Source organism: Aquarana catesbeiana, linkage group LG05 (assembly GCF_042186555.1).
Source record: "Aquarana catesbeiana isolate 2022-GZ linkage group LG05, ASM4218655v1, whole genome shotgun sequence".
Taxonomy (NCBI): domain Eukaryota; kingdom Metazoa; phylum Chordata; class Amphibia; order Anura; family Ranidae; genus Aquarana; species Aquarana catesbeiana.
Window position 1 is genome coordinate 207,107,684 of NC_133328.1, and position 23,042 is coordinate 207,130,725.

At 41.6% G+C, this 23,042-nt stretch overlaps 1 protein-coding gene across 1 annotated transcript in view; it reads right to left on the reverse strand.

The window, feature by feature from the left end:
- Positions 1 to 1,585: 1,585 nt before the first annotated feature.
- Positions 1,586 to 23,042, reverse strand: part of SEPTIN7 (septin 7) — a gene marked incomplete in the record, with an annotated part of 203,744 nt that continues 182,287 nt past the window's right edge. Inside the window, 2 exon segments of the mRNA XM_073630520.1 lie at positions 1,586 to 3,832; positions 22,639 to 22,778. Of these exon segments, the coding sequence (XP_073486621.1) occupies positions 3,793 to 3,832; positions 22,639 to 22,778 (180 nt within the window).

Sequence of the window (23,042 nt, forward strand, 5' to 3'; positions counted from 1 at the left end):
CACTTTACTATGTGCTTTTTATGGTGAATTATCTCCATTCCGCCACCAGATGGCAGTGTGCAATACACACTTGCTGTGGAAGCTGGTTTATGTTTCTACACACTATAAGTAATCTGAAGTGTGTCGTGCACTTCCCTTTTTTAGCCACTAGATGGTGGTGTACGGTGCATGACTTTGTTCTATATACATATTTTCCCATGTTTATATCAAGGAAGGGTGTATGGGTGGTTTTCATTGGGTTGGAATGACTAACAATAAAGTATCACTATCCGCCCCCGTTCCCCCTCAGCCAATGAAAGAGTTATGGCGCTACGGCGCTTGTGTATTTAAAGCGCATGCGCGAGCGTGGCCACGTACCCCTGATGACGTCAGTTGTGACGAAACGGCCGTAGGGTCACAACGCGAGCACGCATCGCGCATGCGCGATTGGATTTTAAACGGCGGTGGAGTTTTTTTGTTTCATTTCTCCCTGTCAGAAGTTTTATTTGTTTCTATGCTTTTTAAAATAAATTAGTCAGATTGTCCTACACTATCGGAGTTCTCTCTTTTTCTTTTTGGGGCATTTTTGATTCAATCCCTATTGCATCCGGTGGGCAAATCCTTGCTACACCCTGTCTGGAAGCCCCCCTTGGCTTGCCATAGGAACACCTGGAGAACATCTGAAAAGCATGGGCGAGGACACCATCTGGATTTCTACATCCCTACAGAGCCTGTTTTGACCCCCCTGAATAAGGGTGGTCGCAGGCTGTCCGGTAAGCCTCCAACTCTTCCTTTGGTGGTGGGCAACAGCTGCGGTGGAATATTGAACCGGAATTTGTGTTGGAGTGTTATCACGATTTGGGACTTTTTGCTCATTATTTATTGGGACTTTTATTTTAATTATTCACCTTAATTTTTCACTTCCATTGTGATCACCAAGCACAAAGGACCAACTAATAATATATAAGTGAACAAAGTTCCTTACCACAAGTTGATGTAATTCCAATTTTTATTGTCACGTTTGATTTACATGATTTATTTTAAGTTCATTATATTTGTATTTGCATATTAATTTTCGTTTTAGATATATATAGGTGCACTTGATTTAATTTTTAGTGTCACAATACACACATATAGATACGTAATTGTATCAGATTAGGTGGTATATGTTTTTTTCACATTTACTCACAAACATATGGGTCTCGGCTCTTTCGCATATATTATTATATGCGTATCCTCATTAGTCCAGCGCTACACTGTTTTATATATTGTTTAGTCTGCTGGTTATGCATGGATTGAAATCCAGCTGGTTCAGCATTAACTGGCTAAATTTTGATCCATGTGTGGGCATCCTGGTTGTACAGAAGTCTATCTATGGCTCGACTTCTGCACAACCACCCTGTTGTGGGTTTTCTGAACAATGAGTGCCACTGGTCATAGCAGGCAACACTGATCAGTGTGTGCCAACGATGGGAAGGCTCCCTGCTGTCAGAACAAAATAGCACTGCTGGAGTGATTTCCCTATCTACCTCGAATGTGTGGATGGGGGAATCGGATAATTTCTCTTTTGTTCAACCCACAGGTTTTAAAAAAAAAAAAAAAAAAAAAAAAAAAAAAAAAAGGGATAATGGATGGACTGCCTAAGATGAAAGAAACACGTTCACAGTGACTTATGCCCTCTTCACACTTACCAAACTGCTTAAGCCGGCCATAGAAGATTTGAATCTCAGCAGGAACCGGCCAAGATTCAAACCATCTATGGGCAAGCTGATTGTACCCAAGTTGCCCCATTGATCAGCTTGGATACAACCAGAATGACTGATTTATAGCCAGAGGCTATATAGTCACTAGCAATAATCACTGAGTTCTCCCAGCAGGGACGGCTTCCTGCACCCCCCCTGCTGGGAGAACACAATAGCTCTAGGGAGGGATTCGCCCCCATCAACAGTAGCTGTGTTGATGGGGAAATCGAGCAATGTGGTTGCAAAAAAACGTAAAGGCAATCTTGTCTGCTGTGCAAGTATTGGGAAGACTTTTGCCATATTTAATTGAATTCACACACGGAATAAAAAATAAAAAAAAGCAAAAAAGTAAGCTCTTATATAGTAGGGCAAATTCCCTTTTGTCATAATTTAAATGGTGGTAATATCCATTGTGTTGTCCCCAGGTATATTTCGCTAGGAACCCTGCCTGGAGAAGCTTGGCAGCCACCCACGCTGCCTCCTAGTGGTCGTCGGCCTTACTTGGCTCATTGATAATGCACAGTACAACAGAAGATAAATATTGGATGGAAAGCAGCGAAGTAAAAAATAAATAAAAAGTTCCTTAAAAAATAATGAAAAAACACAATATCCATGGGGCACTTGGCTAAGCAAATTCATTTTGAATGGGCTCTCAACACACTTCAATGCACAAATATCACACTTTCACTATAGTGCAAGTATGCTTATGGAATATTATACATACACACACATATATATATATATATATATATATAATATGCAACACATTTTCGGTATCATCACACATGGACAGGAGAATAATTTTAGGGTCAGTTCCAAAGTGATGAGCTGTAAAGGTTTTTAATGTGTCCTTGATTTACAATTGCAGTTATGGTGGCCAGCTTAAAAAAAGGTTTAAAATTAACGAAATAGAGGAATTAAAATTTACTCAAAAGCATTTTAGTTTCCTTTTGCGCGTAACTGCACATATGTTACTATGACCATGGTAATAAGAATTTTGAATAAATAAGGTAAGAAACCATACTTGCTGTATTACATCACAACATTGTTTATTATGTGACTTTGTACAATACAAACAAAAAAAAAAAAAAAAAAATACAGAAATGCAGTATATGAATACAACTAAATGCAAAATTGTGATGTTCCTCTTCTTGTGAGGTCACGATTCCCATTTCTAGCAAAACATAAAATAGACTGCACAATAAGGAGGAAACAGAATGTTTGTTAATTTTATCTAGAAATGACCTATAAATGCACCATTCCTGCTGCATTATCACAAAACTTAGGGAAGTATGTAAAGATGCAGAAAAAAAAACAAAAACAAAAAAACAGAAAATAAAAAAAAGTTTTACTCATTGGTTCCTACAGCAAAGAAATAATATGTAGATTAATTTAGTAGGACCAATAGTTGGAAAATATCTAAGGTAAATGTCATTATAAAAGGAAGCAGTAATTAGACTCTCCTGGTTAAAGAATGTAATAAATGGAGCATATATTTTAGATATTGCCCAAACATAAGAGATTGGTCATGAAACAATTGAGAGAAAATAAAAAAGCCATCTGTGCACTGTAAGCTTATAATTCCCATATGTACTTTAAACAATGGAAGTGTCAAAATAGGGAAAAGTCAAAATTACAAGAAACTGTATGCATGGAAGTTTTTGTATTACATGTGCGCAAGTTAGCAAATGCAATAAAAGTATGGCATTTTATCTTCATTGTAAGCCAGAGTCCTTGTATTGTGGAATATTCTGCTACCAGCCCCCAGATATACAACCGTAAAATGCTTTTATTTTCTTGATTTTAAAATGGAGACATCAGTTAAAAAGAGAAACAGAGAAGGGGGAAGGGAGCATTGCAGCGTCTAGTTCTCCAGGTATGCAAAAACCTTAAACGATTCAAGGCATCTTAATATCCATTGAGAATAATAAGAAAAAATAAAGGTCATGCCATTAAATCCAACATTAATGGATGCATCTGGTTTCAAAAGTGGCTGAATGGTTCCAACAAACACTGATGTCTGGGCTGGCAAGTTGGCAACTGGTAAAAGGTATAGTGGTGGAGAATTGTTTTAAAAGATCTTCCCTTTCTTCTTGTTTTTCTCCAAAGTCCTATAAAAAAAAAAAAAAAAAAAGAAGAAAATTAAGAATATATTCTAAAATATAACAAACATAATAATACTCCAGGAGAACTAGTCACAACTTGATTTATGTGGGAATTTGAAAATTCCATCAATGATTATGCCGAAGGGTTTCTTAAGAAAAGTTGTACCTACCCTTATTGGTTTTAGGCCTCAGACAAGTGGCTGGGGGGGGGGGTAAGTAGGGGGGTGGCTTGTGGTAAAAACAGGTTGAGCTGCAGTTTTACTGCCCCTTGGCCACCCCGCCTAAAAGATAACATGCAGCCATCCAGGGTTGTACACATGCCACAGCAACAATTATACCCCCATTTACATTTAGCGGACATTACTGCCAAATGTGACCCAATTAAGTGCAAGAGGTCCTGCTGCCAGGGTTTGGCTTGCAGTTGCAAAACAGCATATGCATAAAAAATACCTAAAGTATTAGAAGAAGGAAGTATTGCCAGCTGAATGCCTGCCAGCCACTGCAATAACGCACACTGAAAAGCAATCAACCACTCGTGTGAAAGACCCCTTACTGTCACGTTGAAGCCTTAGCTGGGGAAGGATTCCAATTAGAACTAGGGCCAGAGGTCATATGAAGTCTGACAGGCGCTGCCTGTCAACTGTACACTTAGTAAATTGAGAGTGGTGGGGTAAAGCAGACTTGCAACTGTCAGACATAAGGTGACCTCTGACTGCTTAGCAATGGCTTGTGACACTTTTTTTTTTTTTTTTTTTTTTTTTACACAGACAGACTTCTTTTAAGCATATGCTAAGCAAAGATATGAGCGTCCTCCACATCCAGTTGTTGTTTGAGACGCACAGTGAAACTAGAATTATTTGCATTAACATTTTTTTCCTTTCCCGCTCATTTCGGGACATAAACCTGCTAAAACTTAGAGAACATGCAAACAGAAGACTAGGCGAGAACCTTGCAAATCAGGGAAACTGTTGCCTGATGCAGAAAACCCCAATAGGCATTTACAGATCTAGTACAGTGAGCTTTAACAGAAAGTGAGGAACTTGATACCTAAAGTGATATAAAAGCCTCTCCCCCCCCCTAAAAATAACAAACATGTTATACTTACCTGCTCTCTGCAATGGTTTTGCAGAGAGCAGCCCGGATCCTCCTTCTCGGGTCCCACGCTGGTGCTCCTGGCTCCTCCCTCCCGCCGGCTGCTCCCAAAAGCAGGCACTACGACTCGTAGCTGTGTGTGTCTCTATACACACAGAGGTGTGCCCCCCCCCCCCATCTCTGGATTGGCTCACAGGCTGTAATCGACAGTACAATGACTCCTGTTGCAGAAAAAAGCCAATCAGAAGTGCGAGTACCCGGAGAGACAAGGCTCTCGTGGACATCGCTGGACTGAGAAAGGGCTCAGGTAGGTATTAGGGGGGCTGCTGCTCACAGAAGGTTTTATACCTTCATGCATTGACTGCATGAAGGTAAAAAACATTGTGCCTTTTACAACCACTTTAAAGACCAAGTTTGAACAATGATCTTTCTGAGCCACTGAGAAACGGTTGGGAACAATCAGAAATGACAAGACATGCCGGTGTTTCTAACGGAAGCAGTAGCAGTGGTAAACCCGAATAGTCCAAACATCCAGGCAGTAAAAGGACATTTTCTTCTGTTTCCACAGGAAAGAACAATGTCCCAGTTGAGGTGAAAGGCCAAAACCACATTAGGAAGGAACAAAGCTCTGGACCGCAGCACTACCTGGTCTTTACATAAGATCGGCAATGGTACTTTAAAGGACAAGGTTGCCAGGTCAAGTACACTGGATATGATGGCAGCAAGAAATGAGCAAGAAATGCAGCCTTACACATTATAATGGCAAGGGGAAAATCCCTGACTGGTTCAAAAGGTGATATATGAAGTATAGACAGAATGAGATTAAGAACACAAGGAGTCACAGGTGGTTGCACAAGAGACGACCTAAACAAAAGATCAAATAGGAAGGTTGCCGTCTTTGAAAAAGGCAAGGGCCGAGATTTGCCCCTTAATACTCCATGCCAAATGTTATCCCTGGCCTGTCTGCAGAAAGATACAAGAAGAAAGACGCACTCAACAGCAAAATAGGTGCCTTTCAACGTCTTTATTGTCACCGTGACCCATGTGAACAAGCACGAATAGTTTGTGTGAAACACGTCAACAAACGTTCCTGTGATACTTGTCTGGCACGGTGACAGTAAAGAGGTTGAAAGGCTTCTATTTTGCTGTGGTGTGTGGCTATTTTCTTCTTTCGTGTATCTGCTATTGTCAGTGGCAAGCACCTGCAGCAGCCAGCCTATTACAATTTGCCTGAGCAGTGTGTGTATATTTTGTTTGGACTGTCTACAGAAAGATCGGGATTCTTAATCACAAGAGTGTTTCCTGGAGTGAAACTTTCTTTCCCTGCACCTTGCAAAATATGCCTTCCATGTGTGATGGTAGACCTTGTGGTCTACCTTGAGGTAGATTTTCAAGCTTTTAACAGTGTGGGAATTACCCAGAGAGGGCCCCGTCTCTCAAGACCTGGATGTCAACCAGCCATTCATACAAATTTAGTGCCTGGTAAAGTAAAAGATGTTGGGATAGAAAATCAGGCTGATCCAGTAGGGCCCACGGGATATCTGCTAGCAATCTGACCAAGTTGAGTTCCCTATCCATCTGGGCAAGTTTGAATCTATAAGCATTACTGCAATGCGCTTTATCTTGATTCTGCAGAGTAGACAAGGAAGGCGTTTCAGAGGAAGAAAGGTGTAGATCAAGCTGTACTGATCCCATGGAGCTTCCAGAGCATCCACTGCTTCCTGCAGAGGATCTCTGCATCTGGAGACAAGCCTTTCCAGTTTGTTGTTGAACTTAAATGCTAGGAGGTCATCATCCAGTATCCCCCTACTTGGGACAGGGGTCCTGACCCCAGTCAGCAGGACTGTGAATGTGTGCCACATCCAAAATTGTTTATCCCTTTCATGACTAAGCCTATTTTTGAAATTTGGTGTTTACAAGTTAAAATCCGTATTTTTTGCTAGAAAATTACTTAGAGTTCCCAAACATTATATATATTTTTTTAGCAGAGAATCTAGAGAATAAAATGGCGATTGTTGCAATATTTTTTATCACACGGTATTTGTGCAGCGGTGTTTTAAACGCAAATTTTTGGAAAAGGGACACTTTCATGAATTTAAAAAAAATCCAAACAGTAAAGTTACCCCAATTTTTTTGTATAATGTAAAAGATGATGTTACGCCGAGTAAATAGATACCAAACATGTCACCCTTTATAATTGCACGCACTCGTGGAATGGCGACAAACTACGGTACCTATGAATTTCCATAGGCGACGCTTTAAAATTTTTTTACGGTTACCAGGTTTGAGCTACAGAGGAGGTCTAGGGCTAGAATTATTGCTCTCGCTCTGACGATCGCGGCGATACCTCACATGTGTGGCTTGAACACCGTTTACATATGCGGGCGCGACTTCCGTATGCGTTTTCTTCCCTGCGCGAGCTTGCGGGGACAGAGGCACTTTAAAAAAATTTTTTTATTATTTATTTATTTTATTTATTTTTTTACTTTATAAATTGTGTTTAAAAAATTTTTTTTTTTTTTTTTTTTTTTTTACTTTTATTGCTGTCACAAGGAATGTAAACATCCCTTGTGACAGTAATAGGTGGTGACAGGTACTCTTTATGGAGGGATCAGGGGTCTAAAAGACCCCCCATCCCTCCTTTACACTTCAAAGTATTCAGATCACCGAAAACGGCGATTCTGAATACTGTGTACTTTTTTAAATACGACGCCATTGGCAGCCGAGTAAACGGGAAGTGACGTCATGACGTCGCTTCCGCGTTTACAACAAGAAGGCTGGAACGAAGCCGCTCACAGCTTCGATCCAGCCCGCCCCCAGCCGCCGAAGATTCCCAAATGGACACCGGGCCTCCCGATTGCACGGGAGGCCCGGTAACAGCGGCGGGAGGGGGGGGGATGTCCCCTCCCGCTCCTCCGATATAACATCCGAGCGGCTTTTAGCTGCATCGGTTGTTATACACGGGTAGCCGATCGCCCGCTGTAAACAACGGTACCGGGATGATGCCTGCAGCTGCGGGCATCATCCCGGTATGACCCCGGAAAGCCGAGTACGCATATCTGCGTACGGTCGGCGGGAAGGGGTTAAACATAACAGCAAAGGGCCTTCAAATAGAAATAATGAGTTTTTTAGTTAGGAGTTGATAGTTATATGCTTTTAAAACACCCTACGCATTAAAATCAACTCCTAACTAAAAAACTAATTAGTTCTATTTGGAGGCTCTACAATCATAATAATTCCTGTATACTTCTTTATTCATGTAGCACTTGTAGAAAATAATCCTTGAACCTGCATTTTTATAAATGAACAATCATTACTTATTGGCTATGCAATCTCTACCCTAAATCTGCTAATTACATCTATATTTGGCTCTGTCTGGGACCTCCTTGTTGACTCCCAGTCAACTTGTTAGATTAACCCCATAAAGGATTAACTATATGACTACTATACTTTAGACCAAGCCTCACTATATATACTGTACATGTGACAGGTATGTCTCTGTCAAGCAAATCTAGTCCCATCTGGCCACCTAATATAGTATCTATATTATTTCTTTTTAAGCAACCCTTTAGCGCAAGGACACAATAATTTTAAAATAATACTTGCAATCTAAATAGACAACTAACTGAATACTCTATCTTATCTACTACCTCTCTAGATATTAATAGATACACCTATGAACATCAACTTTTGAGCCACCTTCAGGTATGAACTTAATTTTGCAAACCAACTTTCTTACTATATTAAAATAGGACCTCCTACTATATATTTATGTTATCACATTTCTTGCCTCTCGGCCTCAGTGGAGCCTCAAGCATTTAGTTTACGCCCATATTTTTTGGGCTTTTTTTTTTTCTTTTTGAAGAGAACATATATATACTCTTGGTGGAGTAAAAAAATCCACTTCTACCTGTTTACATCATCTCCAGCACATAGATGTTTGTTCATATTGAAATCAAGAGCATACTGGGCAGACAGACTTTGTCACTGTCGTTTATAATCACAAATTTTATGGAATGTCAAATCAGCCAATACAGTGTTTAATGTAAGTGTATCAGATATGAAAATGACATTATGAAATGCTTTATTGATGGATACTCAGATATTGATTATCTTTTCAATATATCTTCTTTAACACAGAACCATTTAAAGCGTACACTACCCCTGAGGAAGACGTTTAATATACTCCGAAACGCGTCGGGTGAAAAAGTACTGCTTCAAAACTCTGTATATACACGATCATAATACTGATGGATTTACATTCCTAACAATAGATGTTACAGTTGTTGCCATATTTTATTATGTTAATTCAATAAATTATATTTGTACCAAGTATACCTCTTTTATGATTGCTACATGTGCCTGAAAAGTCCACCACTAGGGGACCCCCTTTGCTGTTATGTATACTTTCAGTGTGGGGACCATGTATACTACTGCTATATCACTGTCAGGCTGAATCTGGATTGGATGACCCTCCAGTTGGGGGGGGGGGGTGTGTTAATGTGGTAGGGACAACCAAATCGCTTAAAGCTCCAAAATGATAATCTGAGTCTGTATTACTCGGGTAGCCATGTACCCTGCACAGACAAGACGTCTAGGCTGCCTTCCTAGCCTGGCATCATTGTAATGATCAGTTGTAAATCTTTCAAGTATTTTGGAAGAAGTATCTTCTCAACTCCAGAGCAGAATTTTGAGCCTACTAGGCCACAGATGGCCTGGTTCTTGGTGCCGGGAGAATGGATTTGTCTAGAGACTAAACCTATTTATCGCTTGATGATAGGCTATTGAGTTGTAGGGGGTCGCAAGTTAAACTTGCCAAACTCTACTGCCTGGAAAGAGGCCAACATCCGAGGCAAGCAAAAGAGGATTGTGTTGATGCTCAGACTGTAGCATTTGAATCTGGGCGCAGAGAATTAGAGGTTTTTCTTCTGGAACAAAAAACATAAAACGAAACACAAACTTTGGTTTGAGCTTTGTCAAAGATGGGACCCAGATACTCCAAGTAATGTGTTGCATTGACTTTGGAAAGTGCATGATTCAAACCCAACCTATTTGAGGTCCAGAATGTTTGCTTCACATTGTCAGTCGTAATTTGAACTGACTGTTCCCTCAATAGGTTGTCCAGATATTCCTGGATGGGAATGCCCTGGGAGCATAGCAAGGGCAAACACAGGTGTCAAAACCTTGGTAATTACTTGGGGGTGCAGAAGATAAACCAAATAGTAAGGCTACAAACTGATAGTGCTGAGCCTCCACTGCAAAATGGAGGTAGTGATATGCTAAAAAGACTGATCCATGCAAGTATGGTGATGTCCACAGATGTTCAAATAATCTGCAAGAGCAGTACTGAGATTTGCTAGTCTGTGGGGAGACACAGACAGTTGATCAACATGAAGCAGGAAGAGAGGACAGTGAGCTGAACTTTAGCTTGTAGCCCCTAGAAATTACATCTCTTACCCAGGCATCCAATACTTTCTAGCCAGGCATCTACAAAAAACCTTCCCAGCTTGAGGTTTATTCGGCTGGCATAGGCAAGTACTCTTAAACTAGGCTTTTCAGTTTTTGTCTGCCAGCTGACTGGAAAAGAAAAAAATACTAAAAACGGACTGCCTCATTCAAGGTGGCTAGGAACACACTCTCTGTGCTATTGTATGGAACTTCTTCGCTGTCAGAATACACTAATCAGCACTGCAGCCAATTGGCTGCATGCACTGATCTAACTAAATGTACCAACACCAACAGTTCCGGTCGAGAGGAGTTAATCATTAAATTGAATCTTCTCTAAAAACAAAGAGGCGTCCAACTGCTCAAATAAACATGGGTTCTCCGGATGCTCAGCCCACACAGCCTACTAATTAAAGAGTCTGTAGGGTGACCGGATGCGGGAGTGAGAGGGTGTGCGAGATCTCCTCTCCCCCCGCTCTGACTAGCTAAACTACAGGCTGAGGAGATTACCGGTCTGTCGGCGGCAGACGTAAGCAGCGGAGCCCGGCTAAACTGCAGAGCTACTGAGCGCACCTGATCCCGGCGCAGGCTCGGTGGATGGAGCAGAGGAGGGGTGTGAGAGACCCTACCAGCTAGCCAGCGGCCAAACGAGGAGACGCTTCGGACGCTTTGGTAGCGGTCACAGCAGCTTCAACAGCGGTGGTTTCAGCGTCTGTGGCGGTGAGAGAGCCAGGACGGACGGAGCCATAGGGGTGGCGTGAGAGGGCCCCCCCCCCTGGCTGTCAGTAGCCAATGAGCAGGCCAAACACAGTAACAGCAGAAGCAGTGAACGAAGCAAGCTAACAAAACTAGCAAGGTAACGCTGTGAAACTGGAGAGTGATTAAGACGCCAGACATAGGTGAAAACTTTACTTTTTTTTCCCCTCATACACCATATTTGCTACAAATGACTTTTATTCCTGGTTTTGATTGATGAAACTTAACTGAGCTTGCAATGTGAAATCCTGGTTAAATAGATCTGGTTGCCTCAATATTTAGTGGTCTTAAAGAGACAGTACCTGAAATAGAGGAAATAGCAGACCCAGTCCGAAGTGGGAGACGGACGGGGAGCTGGTGTGTGAGGCGCCTTTTTTTTTTTTACAACATAAATAGAACCAGTGGAACGGTGGATGCAAGCCGTTTATTATAACATCAGCTGTAAGTGGAACCGTGTTGTCCATGTGCCTGCTCACTGCCCCATGTGCTATTGGGCTGATATTGTGGTAACAGAGGTATGCGGAGGGTACCTTGTGGTACCACTTTCAAGTAAAACCAGCAGACTGGGACAGCATTTAATACACATTATATCTCAAAACCAATAAAGGAAAAGGTTTTTTTTTTTTTTTTTTTCCCTCCTCTCTTCTCTTCTCCCTCCTCCCACTTTTTTATCCCCATGATATAACAGCATGGCTGGGAAGCGGGCAGCAGAGGAAAAATTAAACCAGCACCAGTTGCAAAATCAGCCACTGCAAACAGGAGGTCAGGTTACACGCTCTGCAAAAAAACAGACAAACCAAGTGAAAGCCGCAGCAGCAGCTGCAGCAGCGGCAGCAACAAAGTTAGAGCGTTTTGCTAGGACCTCCCTATCACCAGTAAAATCCCAACAATCAATTCAAACAGGTACCTCGGCGGTTAGGAAAAGCCAAAGCAGCGGGTTAATACCGGCTGTAGCAAGCCCAATCGCAGTGCCGCCCACAAAAGGCCAAGGGGCGGGAAAACTTGATACTACAAGTGGTGACACAGAATTTAAAAGGCGACCTAATATAACCGAGACAAATATGGAGGGAGGCCAAAGTGGAGGAGTGGAAGAACCAACTATGAGGAACCTCCTGTACGCGATAACCGCATGTAAGGAATCAATCTCCGGTTTGGATATTCAGCTAAAAAGCATAAGGGAGGAATTGGCAGTGATGGGAAGCAGACTGAAAGAAACGGAGGGAAAAACAACAGCCCTAGAGGAGAGATTAAGTTCTGTGGAAGACGTGCTATTCCCGCTTAGACAAGATATAACTGATATGAAGAAATACATAAAAAATCAGTCAGCTAAAATAGATGAATTAGAAAATAGAAACCGGAGAAACAACATAAGAATAATAGGCATGCCCGAATGGAGCGAGGGATCTGACCCAATAGAATTTCTGGAGGGATGGATTAAGGAGACATTTGGGACTACATCTTTTTCTCTTTTCTTTGGCATTGAACGTGCTCATCGAATTCCCTTCAAACCCCGTCAGGTAAAGGATTACCCAAGACCCATAATAATGAAAATGTTTAATTTCAGAGATAAAGTATCTTTGCTTCGGAAGGCGAGAGAAATGGGAGAGATCCTATATAGGGGGGTAAGAATTTCACTATACCAGGACTTTTCTCCGGACCTGCAAAAACTCAGGGCGGCATATATGCCGATTAAACGTGTGCTACAGCAAAAAAAGATGGACTATGCATTACTGTACCCCGCCCGTATGAGAATAACTACAAGGAATGGGACACGCTTTTTTGATTCCCCTCGAAATGCGGAAGAATGGTTGGAGAATATTGAGAGAACACCACGGAATATAGAAGAAGAGAGACTAGAGACTAATTAGATTTTGGTTCCCCCCCCCTTTTTTTTTTTTTTTTTTTGGTTTGAGGTACTAGGGAAGAGGGAAGGGAGAGGGTAAATAGAGATAATAAGAAACATATTAAGAAATAAGAAACAAGCAAATAATAAAGTTAAAATACGAACTAGGGAGTGATGTAGGAACAGATTATAAAATAGTAAAGGTTAGAATACACTTATTAGAACACATTGAGCCGACACGACAAATTATTTTTCTTAAAGAGCATAAAAAAATCAAAACATAAGAATAGCACTAATAGGGTCGAAGGAATAGGATTATAAAATAGCAAGGGTTAGACATACACTCATTAGTATACACTGAGCCGACACGACAAATTATGAGTACAAAAAATTAGAATGCACGAAATAGGGACCCCTGGGGTAAGGGGGTATCGAAATGTATGACACGGGCAATGTATGCCGGTGTAGTTTGGGGAATGGGAGTAAGTGGGAGGTCAGGAACATAGCCCCTAGGGTAGGCCCAGATGGGCAGGGAGGGAGAATAGGGGGCGGGTGGGAAAGAGGGTGGGTGAGGCAGGAGGGTAAGGGGTGGGAAAGGGGGAAGAGTTGGGAGGGAGGTAAGGGAGGGGCGGGTGGGAGAGGTATAACACAAACAAATAATGGAAAATACCACAAATATAAGTTTATTCACAAATGTCTTTCACGCTTTACCACTGATGGTGGGGGGACTAGGAGGAAGGCTGATAGATATGTATTACACATTGAGGGGACCCAAGGGGTAGGTAAAAATCAGAAGGATAAATTGTATTTTGACTTTCTGCTTATGTTGTTGTTTTTGGTTTTATAATTATTTGTACCGGTACGATTCCCTATATGAGTAAGGAAAAGGGGAAAAAAAAAGGGCTTACTTCTAATGACATGGAATGTGAGAGGGCTGAGGGACAGAGATAAGAGAAGTGCAATGTTTAGATACTTTGATAAAATGAAACCTCAGATAATCTGTTTGCAAGAAACGCATTTGTGCCCAGACTCTGTTCATTTATTGCGTTCAAGGAGATACCCGACACAGTTCCATTCCATGCACACCTCATACTCAAGGGGTTAGTATAGTGGTCTCCTCGGATGTCTCCTTTGAATGCATAGAACAGAGGGTGGATAAGGAGGGAAAATTTGTTTTATGCTATGTAAAATTAACGGATTAATGTGTATAATCGCATCTATATACATACCCCCACCATTTTCATCAGTTCCACTTGGGTGTCTATCACAATTTATAGCCCTACACCCGGATGTCCTGGTGTTAGCACTGGGCGACTATAATAACATTTTAGATAATTCCCAAGATAGAATGTCTCTGACACCTAGAACTATGAGACACAGTCGGCAGGACGGCTTTTGCTGCCCTGCTTATGGAAATAGGACTCCGGGATGTATGGAGAGAGAGACATGAAAAGGATAGATGCTACTCATATTACTCTGCAACACATGATGGTTTTTCCCGTATTGACCTGGGTTTAGGAAATGAGGCACTCTTGCAGTTAGTAGAAGACTCAGCATATGAGCCACGCCTACTATCCGACCATTCCCCATTTTGGGTACGGTTAGACACCACTGGAATGCTGGGGCGCCCATTATGGAAGGTGAACCCCTACTGGTTAACCCCGTTTCCTCAGGTAGATAGAACAAGAGAGGCACTACGGGAGTTCCTGCAATTTAATAGGGGATCTGCTGGTGCCGTGGTAGTATGGGATACACTCAAGGCATTCTTGAGGGGATGTCTCATTAAAGAAATTGCGGGAATCAAAACACGTTCCAGGGAATGGGAGAACAGGGTACGGGAAGAACTGAAAGAAAGGGAACAGGCCTTAATAAGAGATCCATCAAAACCTAATCAAGAATCCTGGAAGGAAGCACAAGTGGTATATAACTCGGTTTGGTTATCGGCAGCAGAGAAGAGAAGATACTTTCAGCAACAAAGTTATTATGAAGAAGGGGAAAACACTGGCCGTCTTTTAGCCCTTATAGCCAGAGAGCAACGAGACTCTACTAATATCTTGGCCGTGAGGGCTAAATCTGGGGAGAGGCAGACCCTTAGCTCAGACATCTTAAATAGCTTTCAGCAGTTTTACAGGGATTTGTACTCTAGTAAAACTAGTTACATTCCATCTGATTTGGTACAGTTTCTACAAACCTGTCCGCTCCCGCAGTTATTGGAGGCGGACAGGGAAATGTTAAACCGTCCAATCACATTAGCGGAATTAAGAGAAGCCCTGGAGGGGACAAAACATCATAAAGCACCAGGCCCAGACGGGATCCCGGCAGAGGTATACTCCCACTATAGGGAGGACCTTTTACCATCATTACTGCAGGCCATAATGGAGGCTGAGGAAGTGGGTTATTTACCAGATAGCATGCAAGAGGCAATAATAACAGTAATTTTAAAGCCCGGAAAAGACAAACTCCTATTGGATTCATATCGCCCAATTTCGCTATTAAATGCGGATGTTAAATTGTTTGCCAGTGTTTTGGCTAAAAGGTTATCTCAAGTAATTGGCAAGCTGATCCATTGTGATCAGTCTGGCTTTATACCTACCCGCTCTACATCGGATAACATAAGGAGACTCTACATGAACCTACAGATGCCAGTGGATAATCCGGGGGGTAGGGCCATTCTGTCACTGGACGCCTCAAAAGTGTTTGATAGTGTGGAGTGGCCCTACCTCATGGAAATACTGAAAAGATTTGGTTTGGGAAGCAAGTCTGTATCATGGGTAGAGATACTTTATTTTAAACCCAGAGCCAGAATACGCATTAATAATAACCTGTCGCCTCCATTTGAATTGTATAGAGGGACTAGACAGGGTTGCCCACTATCTCCATTACTGTTCGCCTTGGCAATAGAGCCTTTAGCTATCATGATCCGGAATTTAACGGAGGTGGTGGGGTTCCGTAGATATCAGAGAGAAGAAAAAATATCTTTGTACGCAGATGATGCACTTATATATTTAGGTGACATGACCTCATCTCTGCGGGCATTGATGGAGATAGTGGGAGAATATGGCAGTTTCTCAGGCTTTACTATTAACTGGTCAAAATCAACTCTAATGCCCATAGACCAGCCAAGGGACCGACTACCAGTGGGAGCGGAACAAATAGCAATAGTGAATAGCTTTAAGTATCTGGGAGTAATGGTGTCCTCGAATCCGGCCGAGTATCTTCGGTTGAACTTGGAGCCATTGCTCTCTAGACAGAAAGAAAAATGCAATAGCTGGTGTAGGCTTCCCCTATCAGTTATAGGAGGAGCAAACTTAATAAAAATGGTGTGGGCACCACAGCAATTGTACGTCTTTCATAATTCACCGATGTGGATATCAAAAAAGTGGTTCAAGCGAGTTGATACACTAATGAGGGAACTGATATGGAAAAAAAAAAAGGCACCCAGGATTAGTTTGGAAACATTGCAATATGAAAAGGATAGAGGAGGGCTGGCAATACCTAACTCAAAGTTGTACTTTTTGGCATCACAGCTACAACAAATGGCAGGGTGGGGTCGGAAGGGGAATGAGGACCCTACATACAAATTGGTGAGCATATCGGAACCCATGCTAGAAGCGAAATCACACTTGGAAATGGACTTGCCAAGTATGAATGGGGTAGAACCTATAAGTACTCTCTTTAAAAGGGTATGGGGAGAGGTTAGGAAAGCACTAAAAATAACAGGCGTGCTCCCATTCACACCGATCTGGCACAATAGAAGATATCCCGAGATCCAGGAACTACAAGGGTTTACACACTGGAAAGAAAAGGGGATTCAGTTCTTCCCACAATTATACGAGGGAGAGGTGTTGAAGACATATGAACAACTATGTAGGGAATTTCATCTGAACCCGATAGGTTTTTATCAATATCTCCAACTCCGCCATGCGTTACAGGCACAACAAATAACACATTCTCAGACAGTACCAACAATATCACTCCTGAGTGAGGTTTTTTTGGCAGACACAAGGAAAGGGTTAATATCAAAAATATATAGGGAGTTGCTGAGGTCGGTTCAGGATCACACTTTGTTAAAATGCCGAAATAAATGGGCAGAGGATATAGGAGAGATAGAAGAAAAACAGTGGGAAATGGCGCTTGAGGCTATTCCGGTGGTGTCGCTTTCCGCAACCCAAAGGCTATCACAACTATTTATTCTTCATAGGGCCTACAGAACATCAGTACAGCTTTATAAATGGGGACGAGGAGACTCCCCGCTGTGCCCTAAGTGTAGAGTACACAGAGGGGATTTCATCCATTTAATTTGGAGGTGCCCAAAGCTGTATAGGTACTGGAACGAGGTCTCCCAGTGCATTTCGAGGGTGGCGCGGGTCCCCATCCCCCTAAACCCGACTGTATACTTGCTTGGAGCCATAAATGCAAAAATGTTCCCGGGAGGAAAGTACTTTTTGTTAACCAGACTGATGTACCTTGCCAGAAAACTCATTGCAAGGTATTGGATGGCCCCAAAGGTGCCTACAGTGAAGCAATGGATTGTGGACGTAAATTCGCTGCTTCCTAGAGAACGGTTGGCTTATAGCCGCAGAAGTGATAGGGGTAAATTTGATAAGATATGGCAGTCATGGCTGGGGGACGTAGATCTGGCCCCGCACCAATTGATAGTAGAGAGGCTTCAGATGTAGAGACAGGGGGGGGGGGGAGTAGAGAGGAAAAGGGAGATAGAGACAGCCGAGAGAAAGGAAAAAGAGAAAGAAGTGTGCAGGGAAGGGGAGAAGGGAGAGAGGGACAGAAGGATGGCCTGTAAAATTAATGATAATATAACTAGATAATTAAGAACATTGGAAAGGGGGGAAGTCAGTAGCAATTGTGAATATGGTGAATGAAATACTAAAGGTAATAGGAATGGTTTGTTGTGGTGGAGGGGGGGGGAAGGTACAGGGAAGGGAGGGGAGGAAGGGAGGAATGAAATAAAGAAAATGGAGTAATGAATTAGTAGCAGAAATACAATCTTGTATGGAATGAGGGTAGAAACAAGAGAATGGGTTTGTACAAACCATACATTTTATTCTATGTTTTTGTATTATTAAATAATATGAATGATTGATGTGAATAATGTATGTAATCTTTCAAAGAAAAATAAAGGATTAAAAAACAAAAAAAAAAAACAAAAAAAAACAAAAGAAAAAAAAAAAAAAAAAAAAAAAAAAAAGAGTCTGTAGAGAATAGGTTACACTAGCACAGTGGTTCTCAACTCCAGTTCTCAGGACCCACCAACAAGACAGATTTTAAGTATTACCTTGGGTAGATGCAGACTAGAATACTGCAATCACTGAGCAGCAAATTATATCACCTGTGATGTATTTCAGTTATCTTGCAAACCTGGCCTGTTAGTGGGTCCTGAGGACAGGAGTTGAGAACCACTGCACTAGCGGCTGTGCTAGAGGCCTTATGTCCTAGAGGGTGCACTGTGGCTTACAGTACACAAAGGTCACAAAGGTCTGGAAAGTGCCACAGCAGAGCCCAGTGCCTTCAATTCACATTCCAGACGGTCCTCAATTTCCCTTCCAGCAGGATCTGGGTATGGCCTCCAAAGTCATTGTTGAGGATATGTCAATCTGGACAGCTGCATAAAGAGACCAGCTCAGCAGCACGTAGACAAAGTCTTAACTGAAGAAAACAAATCTCAAAAGAGAGAAAATGGCTAGTAAAAATAGTTTTCACAATAGAAAGTACTAGAGATGCACCAATGTCAGATTTTAAGAACGAGTACCAATACTTTATCAGGCACTCACCAATATCAATTACTGCTACCTATTTTTTCATGCAGTGAGGTACAATTTGAGCCCATACAACATGAATGAGCTCAAATTGCACTGCAAAGAATCGCATGAGATCTGAAGTCACTAAGACAAGCCTGGGTTCACACAGGAGTGGTGTGGGAAACCGCATGTGATTCGGACAGAAATTGCACCACATTCCCATTCAAATCACATGCGATTCTTTGCAGTGCGATTTGAGCCCATTTATTTTGTATGAGCCCAAATCGCACAGCACAGAAAAACATCTGTTTTAGTATCCAAACAAGTGCTTGTGCAAATGTTTATTATCGGCATTGGTGCAACTGTAGAAAGTACTCCATTCTCCTAGGACACTAGCAAAAAGGAGGCTTGCTGGCAGTGGAAGGGGTCCTTAAAGGCTGGCCATTTTTTTTTTTTTGCCAGTCAACATCAATATTCCCATTGCATATGTTTCTGGAATGGGCTTATGGATAGAAGGTGCTGCAGCAATAGCCAGCTGGAGACCGGAAACCTCACAGATCTAGGTACATATTTGCCAGCATACCATGAATCTTCAAGTAATGTCCAACGGTCTAACTCAAAAGTTATCACATTTCAGCAAAAGAGTTTTGGAGCCATGCAGGACCCCTTCCAACAAAAGCATGTAGTTTTTTTTCAGAGTCCAAGGATAGGAAGAGGTTTGCAAATAAACACACCCTTATAAAATTGTGACTCTAAATGGCATTTCAGAGATTAAGGAAAAAGGGGTTAAAATTTAAGTTTTCCTTCAAAATGACACAAAATACTTGTATTCTGAAAACTATATAGTTTGTTGCTATGGAAACAATTGCAATTCTTATGCTGATCCCTTTTATAGCTACATTGCTATGACAACATTCAACATGTGCTGTCAGATATTACAGCAGAATCTCTTCGAAATGTTAGAATGGTTAAATTTGATATCTTAGAAAAGAATGACTCTGTTAAATGAGCGCATATGAAAATTGATTAGTTCAATTTTATTTTATCCTAGCAAAAAACACTGATTAAAGGATAAAAGGCTGCCGTGAACTAGACCCGAAAATAAGGTCTGATTCACAACTTTGCATTTTTAGTGCTTTTTGCATTAAAAAACATGTTCCATGGAAAAACATGTTAAATGGACTGTAGTGCAAATCTGCAAAAAGCACCAAAAATGCATAGGTGTGAATCAGGCCTTACAAAGAAATGAAGGGTCTATAATTTTTATCAAGGGGTGTATTTTAAATAATAGACAGAATGGCAACCAAAAATCCAGAAAAAACACGATACAAATGTTATAAATTGAGTTGCAATTCGGTGAGCAAAATAAGTATTTGATCTCCTGCCAATCAACAATAATTCTAGCTCTCACAGTATGTGCTCATGTGGTATACAGATTAGACCTGTCTATTTAAGAAGGTACTCCTGACAACACAATATTTGTATAAAAGACACCTGTCCACAGACAGAATCTCTTTCTTCCATACAAACCTATCATGGACAAAACCATAGAGCTGCCAAAGGATGTCAGGAACAAGATTGTAGACCTTCACAAGGCTGGAATAACCATCAGGCTACAAGACCATCAGCAAGAAGCTTGGTGAGAAGGAGACAACTGTTGGAGCCATTATTTGCAAATGAAATAAATACAAAATAACCATCAATCGCCCTTGGTCTGGAGCTCCATGCAAGATTTTGTCTCATGGTGTAAAGATGATCATGAGAAAAATGAGGGATCAGCCCAGAACTACACGGGAGGAGCTTGTGAATGATCTCAAGGCAGTTGGGACCACAATCACCAAACAAACCATTGGTAACACAATACGCCCTCATGGATTAAAATCCTGCAGTGCCCACAAGGTCCCCCTCCTCAAGAAGGCACGTGTACAGGCCCATCTGAAGTTTGCCAATGAACATTTAAATGATCCAGAGAAGCATTGGGAGAAAGTGCTGTGCTCAGATGAGACCAAAATTGAGCTCTTTGGAGGAAGAAAAATGCTGACTATGACCCTAAGAACACCATCCCAACAAACAAGCACAGAGGTGGAAACATTATGTTTTGGGGCTGTTTCCCTGCTAAAGGTACAGGCCAACTTTGTTGCATTGTAGAGCTGCATGATTAATGGTAAAAAAAAAAACAAAACAAAAAAAAACAAAAAAAAAAACAAAACAGCAATCCCGATTCAACCCCCCACACGATCTTAATCCAGCATTTCCATTATTCATGTAACAAGTGCAGAGAAGTTCTCTGCTCACAGCTGTCAAAAAAAGAAAAATTCAAGTAAAAATTTGCCCCCGATTCGTCCCTGAAACAGAGAACACAGATGCACCGGACCGCCTGCTGCGAGACTTCAGTGTGAACCCAGCCTGAATGTCCCAATAAGCACAGTGGCCATCATTCGTAAATGGAAGTTTAAAACCACCAGGACTCTTCCTAGAGCGGGCGGCACGGGCAAACTAAGCTATTGGGGGAGAACGGCCTTAGTCATGGAGGTGCGCAAGAACCCGATGGCCACTCTGACAGAGCTCCAGCGTTTCTCTGTAGAGAGCGGAGAACCTTCCAGAATAACAATCATCTCTGCAGTACTCCACCAATCAGGCCTATATGGTAGAGTGGCCAGATGGAAGCCAGTAAAAGGCACATGATAGCCCATCTGGAGTTTGCCGAAATGCACTCACAGACCATGAGACACAAAATTCTGTGGTGTGATGAAACAAAGATTGAACTATTTGGCCTGAAAGGCAAGCATCATGTCTGGAGGAAACCAGGCACCGCTTCTCCCCTGGCCAACACCATCCTCTACAGTGAAGCATGGTGGTGGCAGCATCATGCTGTGGAGATGTCTTTCAGCAGCAGGAACTGGGAGACTAGTCAGAATCGAGAGAAAGATGAATGCAGCAATGTACAGAGATATCCTTGATGAAAACCTGCTCCAGAGTGCTCTGGACCTCAGACTGGGGTGAAGGTTCATCTTGCAACAGGACAACGTCCGTAAACACACAGCCACGATAACAAAGGAGTGGCTACGGGACAACTTTGTGCTTTGTCCTTGAGTGGCCCAGCCCGAGCAGAGACTTAACCCGATCAAACATCCCTGGAGAGATCTGAAAATGGCTGTGCACCGATAGTCCTTATCCAACTTGGGGGAGCTTGAAAGATCCTGCAAAGAAGCATGGGAGAAATGATCCAAAAATAGGTGTGCCAAGCTTATAGCATCACACTCAAAAAGAGTGGTTGTTGTGAACAAGCAAGCTATCGCTTGTGAAACACGTCAACTGCCTGCCTGTGTTTGTCTGATACGCTTGTGACAATAAAGGTACATCAAGCAAGTTTATTTTGGATATTCAGAGTGCGACCATTTCTTCATTTTATTCGCATTGGATGGTGGTGAGCCGGGGTCTGCACCTGTTATTCATTTGCACCTAAAGATTTGTCTGGAGCGGTGTGCTCTTCTTTGGTTTCTGTTATTACTCAAAAAGGCTTGAGGCTGTAATTGGGGTCAAGGGTGCATCAACAAAAGATTGAGCAAAGGCCATGAATACTGATGTACATGTAATTTTTTAGTTATTTTTATTATTTAATAAATTTGCAGATTTCAAACTTCTATCATGTTGTCATTATGGTGTATTGTTTGTAGAATTTAGAGGAAAATAATTTAATCCATTTTGGATCAAGGCTGTAACATAAAATGTGGACAAAGTGAAGCACTATAAATACTTTCCGGATGCACGGTACAATATTTTTTATATATATATATATATATATATATATATATATATATATATATATATATATATAATATATATATATATATACATACATATACACACACATACACACATATACATACACACACAGTAAGGTAACGAGCATTTCTAACCTTGAAGAGTTCTGCTGTTCCAGTATGCGTTGCTGAGTCTCCCAGTTGACCTTCTCGTCCTCAAACTGGCGTCTCTTTTCTTCCAATTCTTTGTGCTGAGCTTCAAGGTTCTTTTTCATCTGCTCATGACGTCGTTGAAGCTTAAAGGACATGGGAAAACAATAAAAATCTAAGCAATATATGTGTAAAAACAAAAAGTAAAAAAAACAAAAAGCAAAAATGGGATTCAATCAAACAGTAGGATAAGTAATGGTGCGGTTTGTACATTCTAAATTATAATAGGATCCGCATGCAAGTACCAATCTGAAAACTTTCCAGAAGTCTAGAGCGTAAAATGATACCTAAAATAACTGTTTAAGCAATTAACGATATTCTGCTGCCATCACTACAATGTCTCTGCAGGT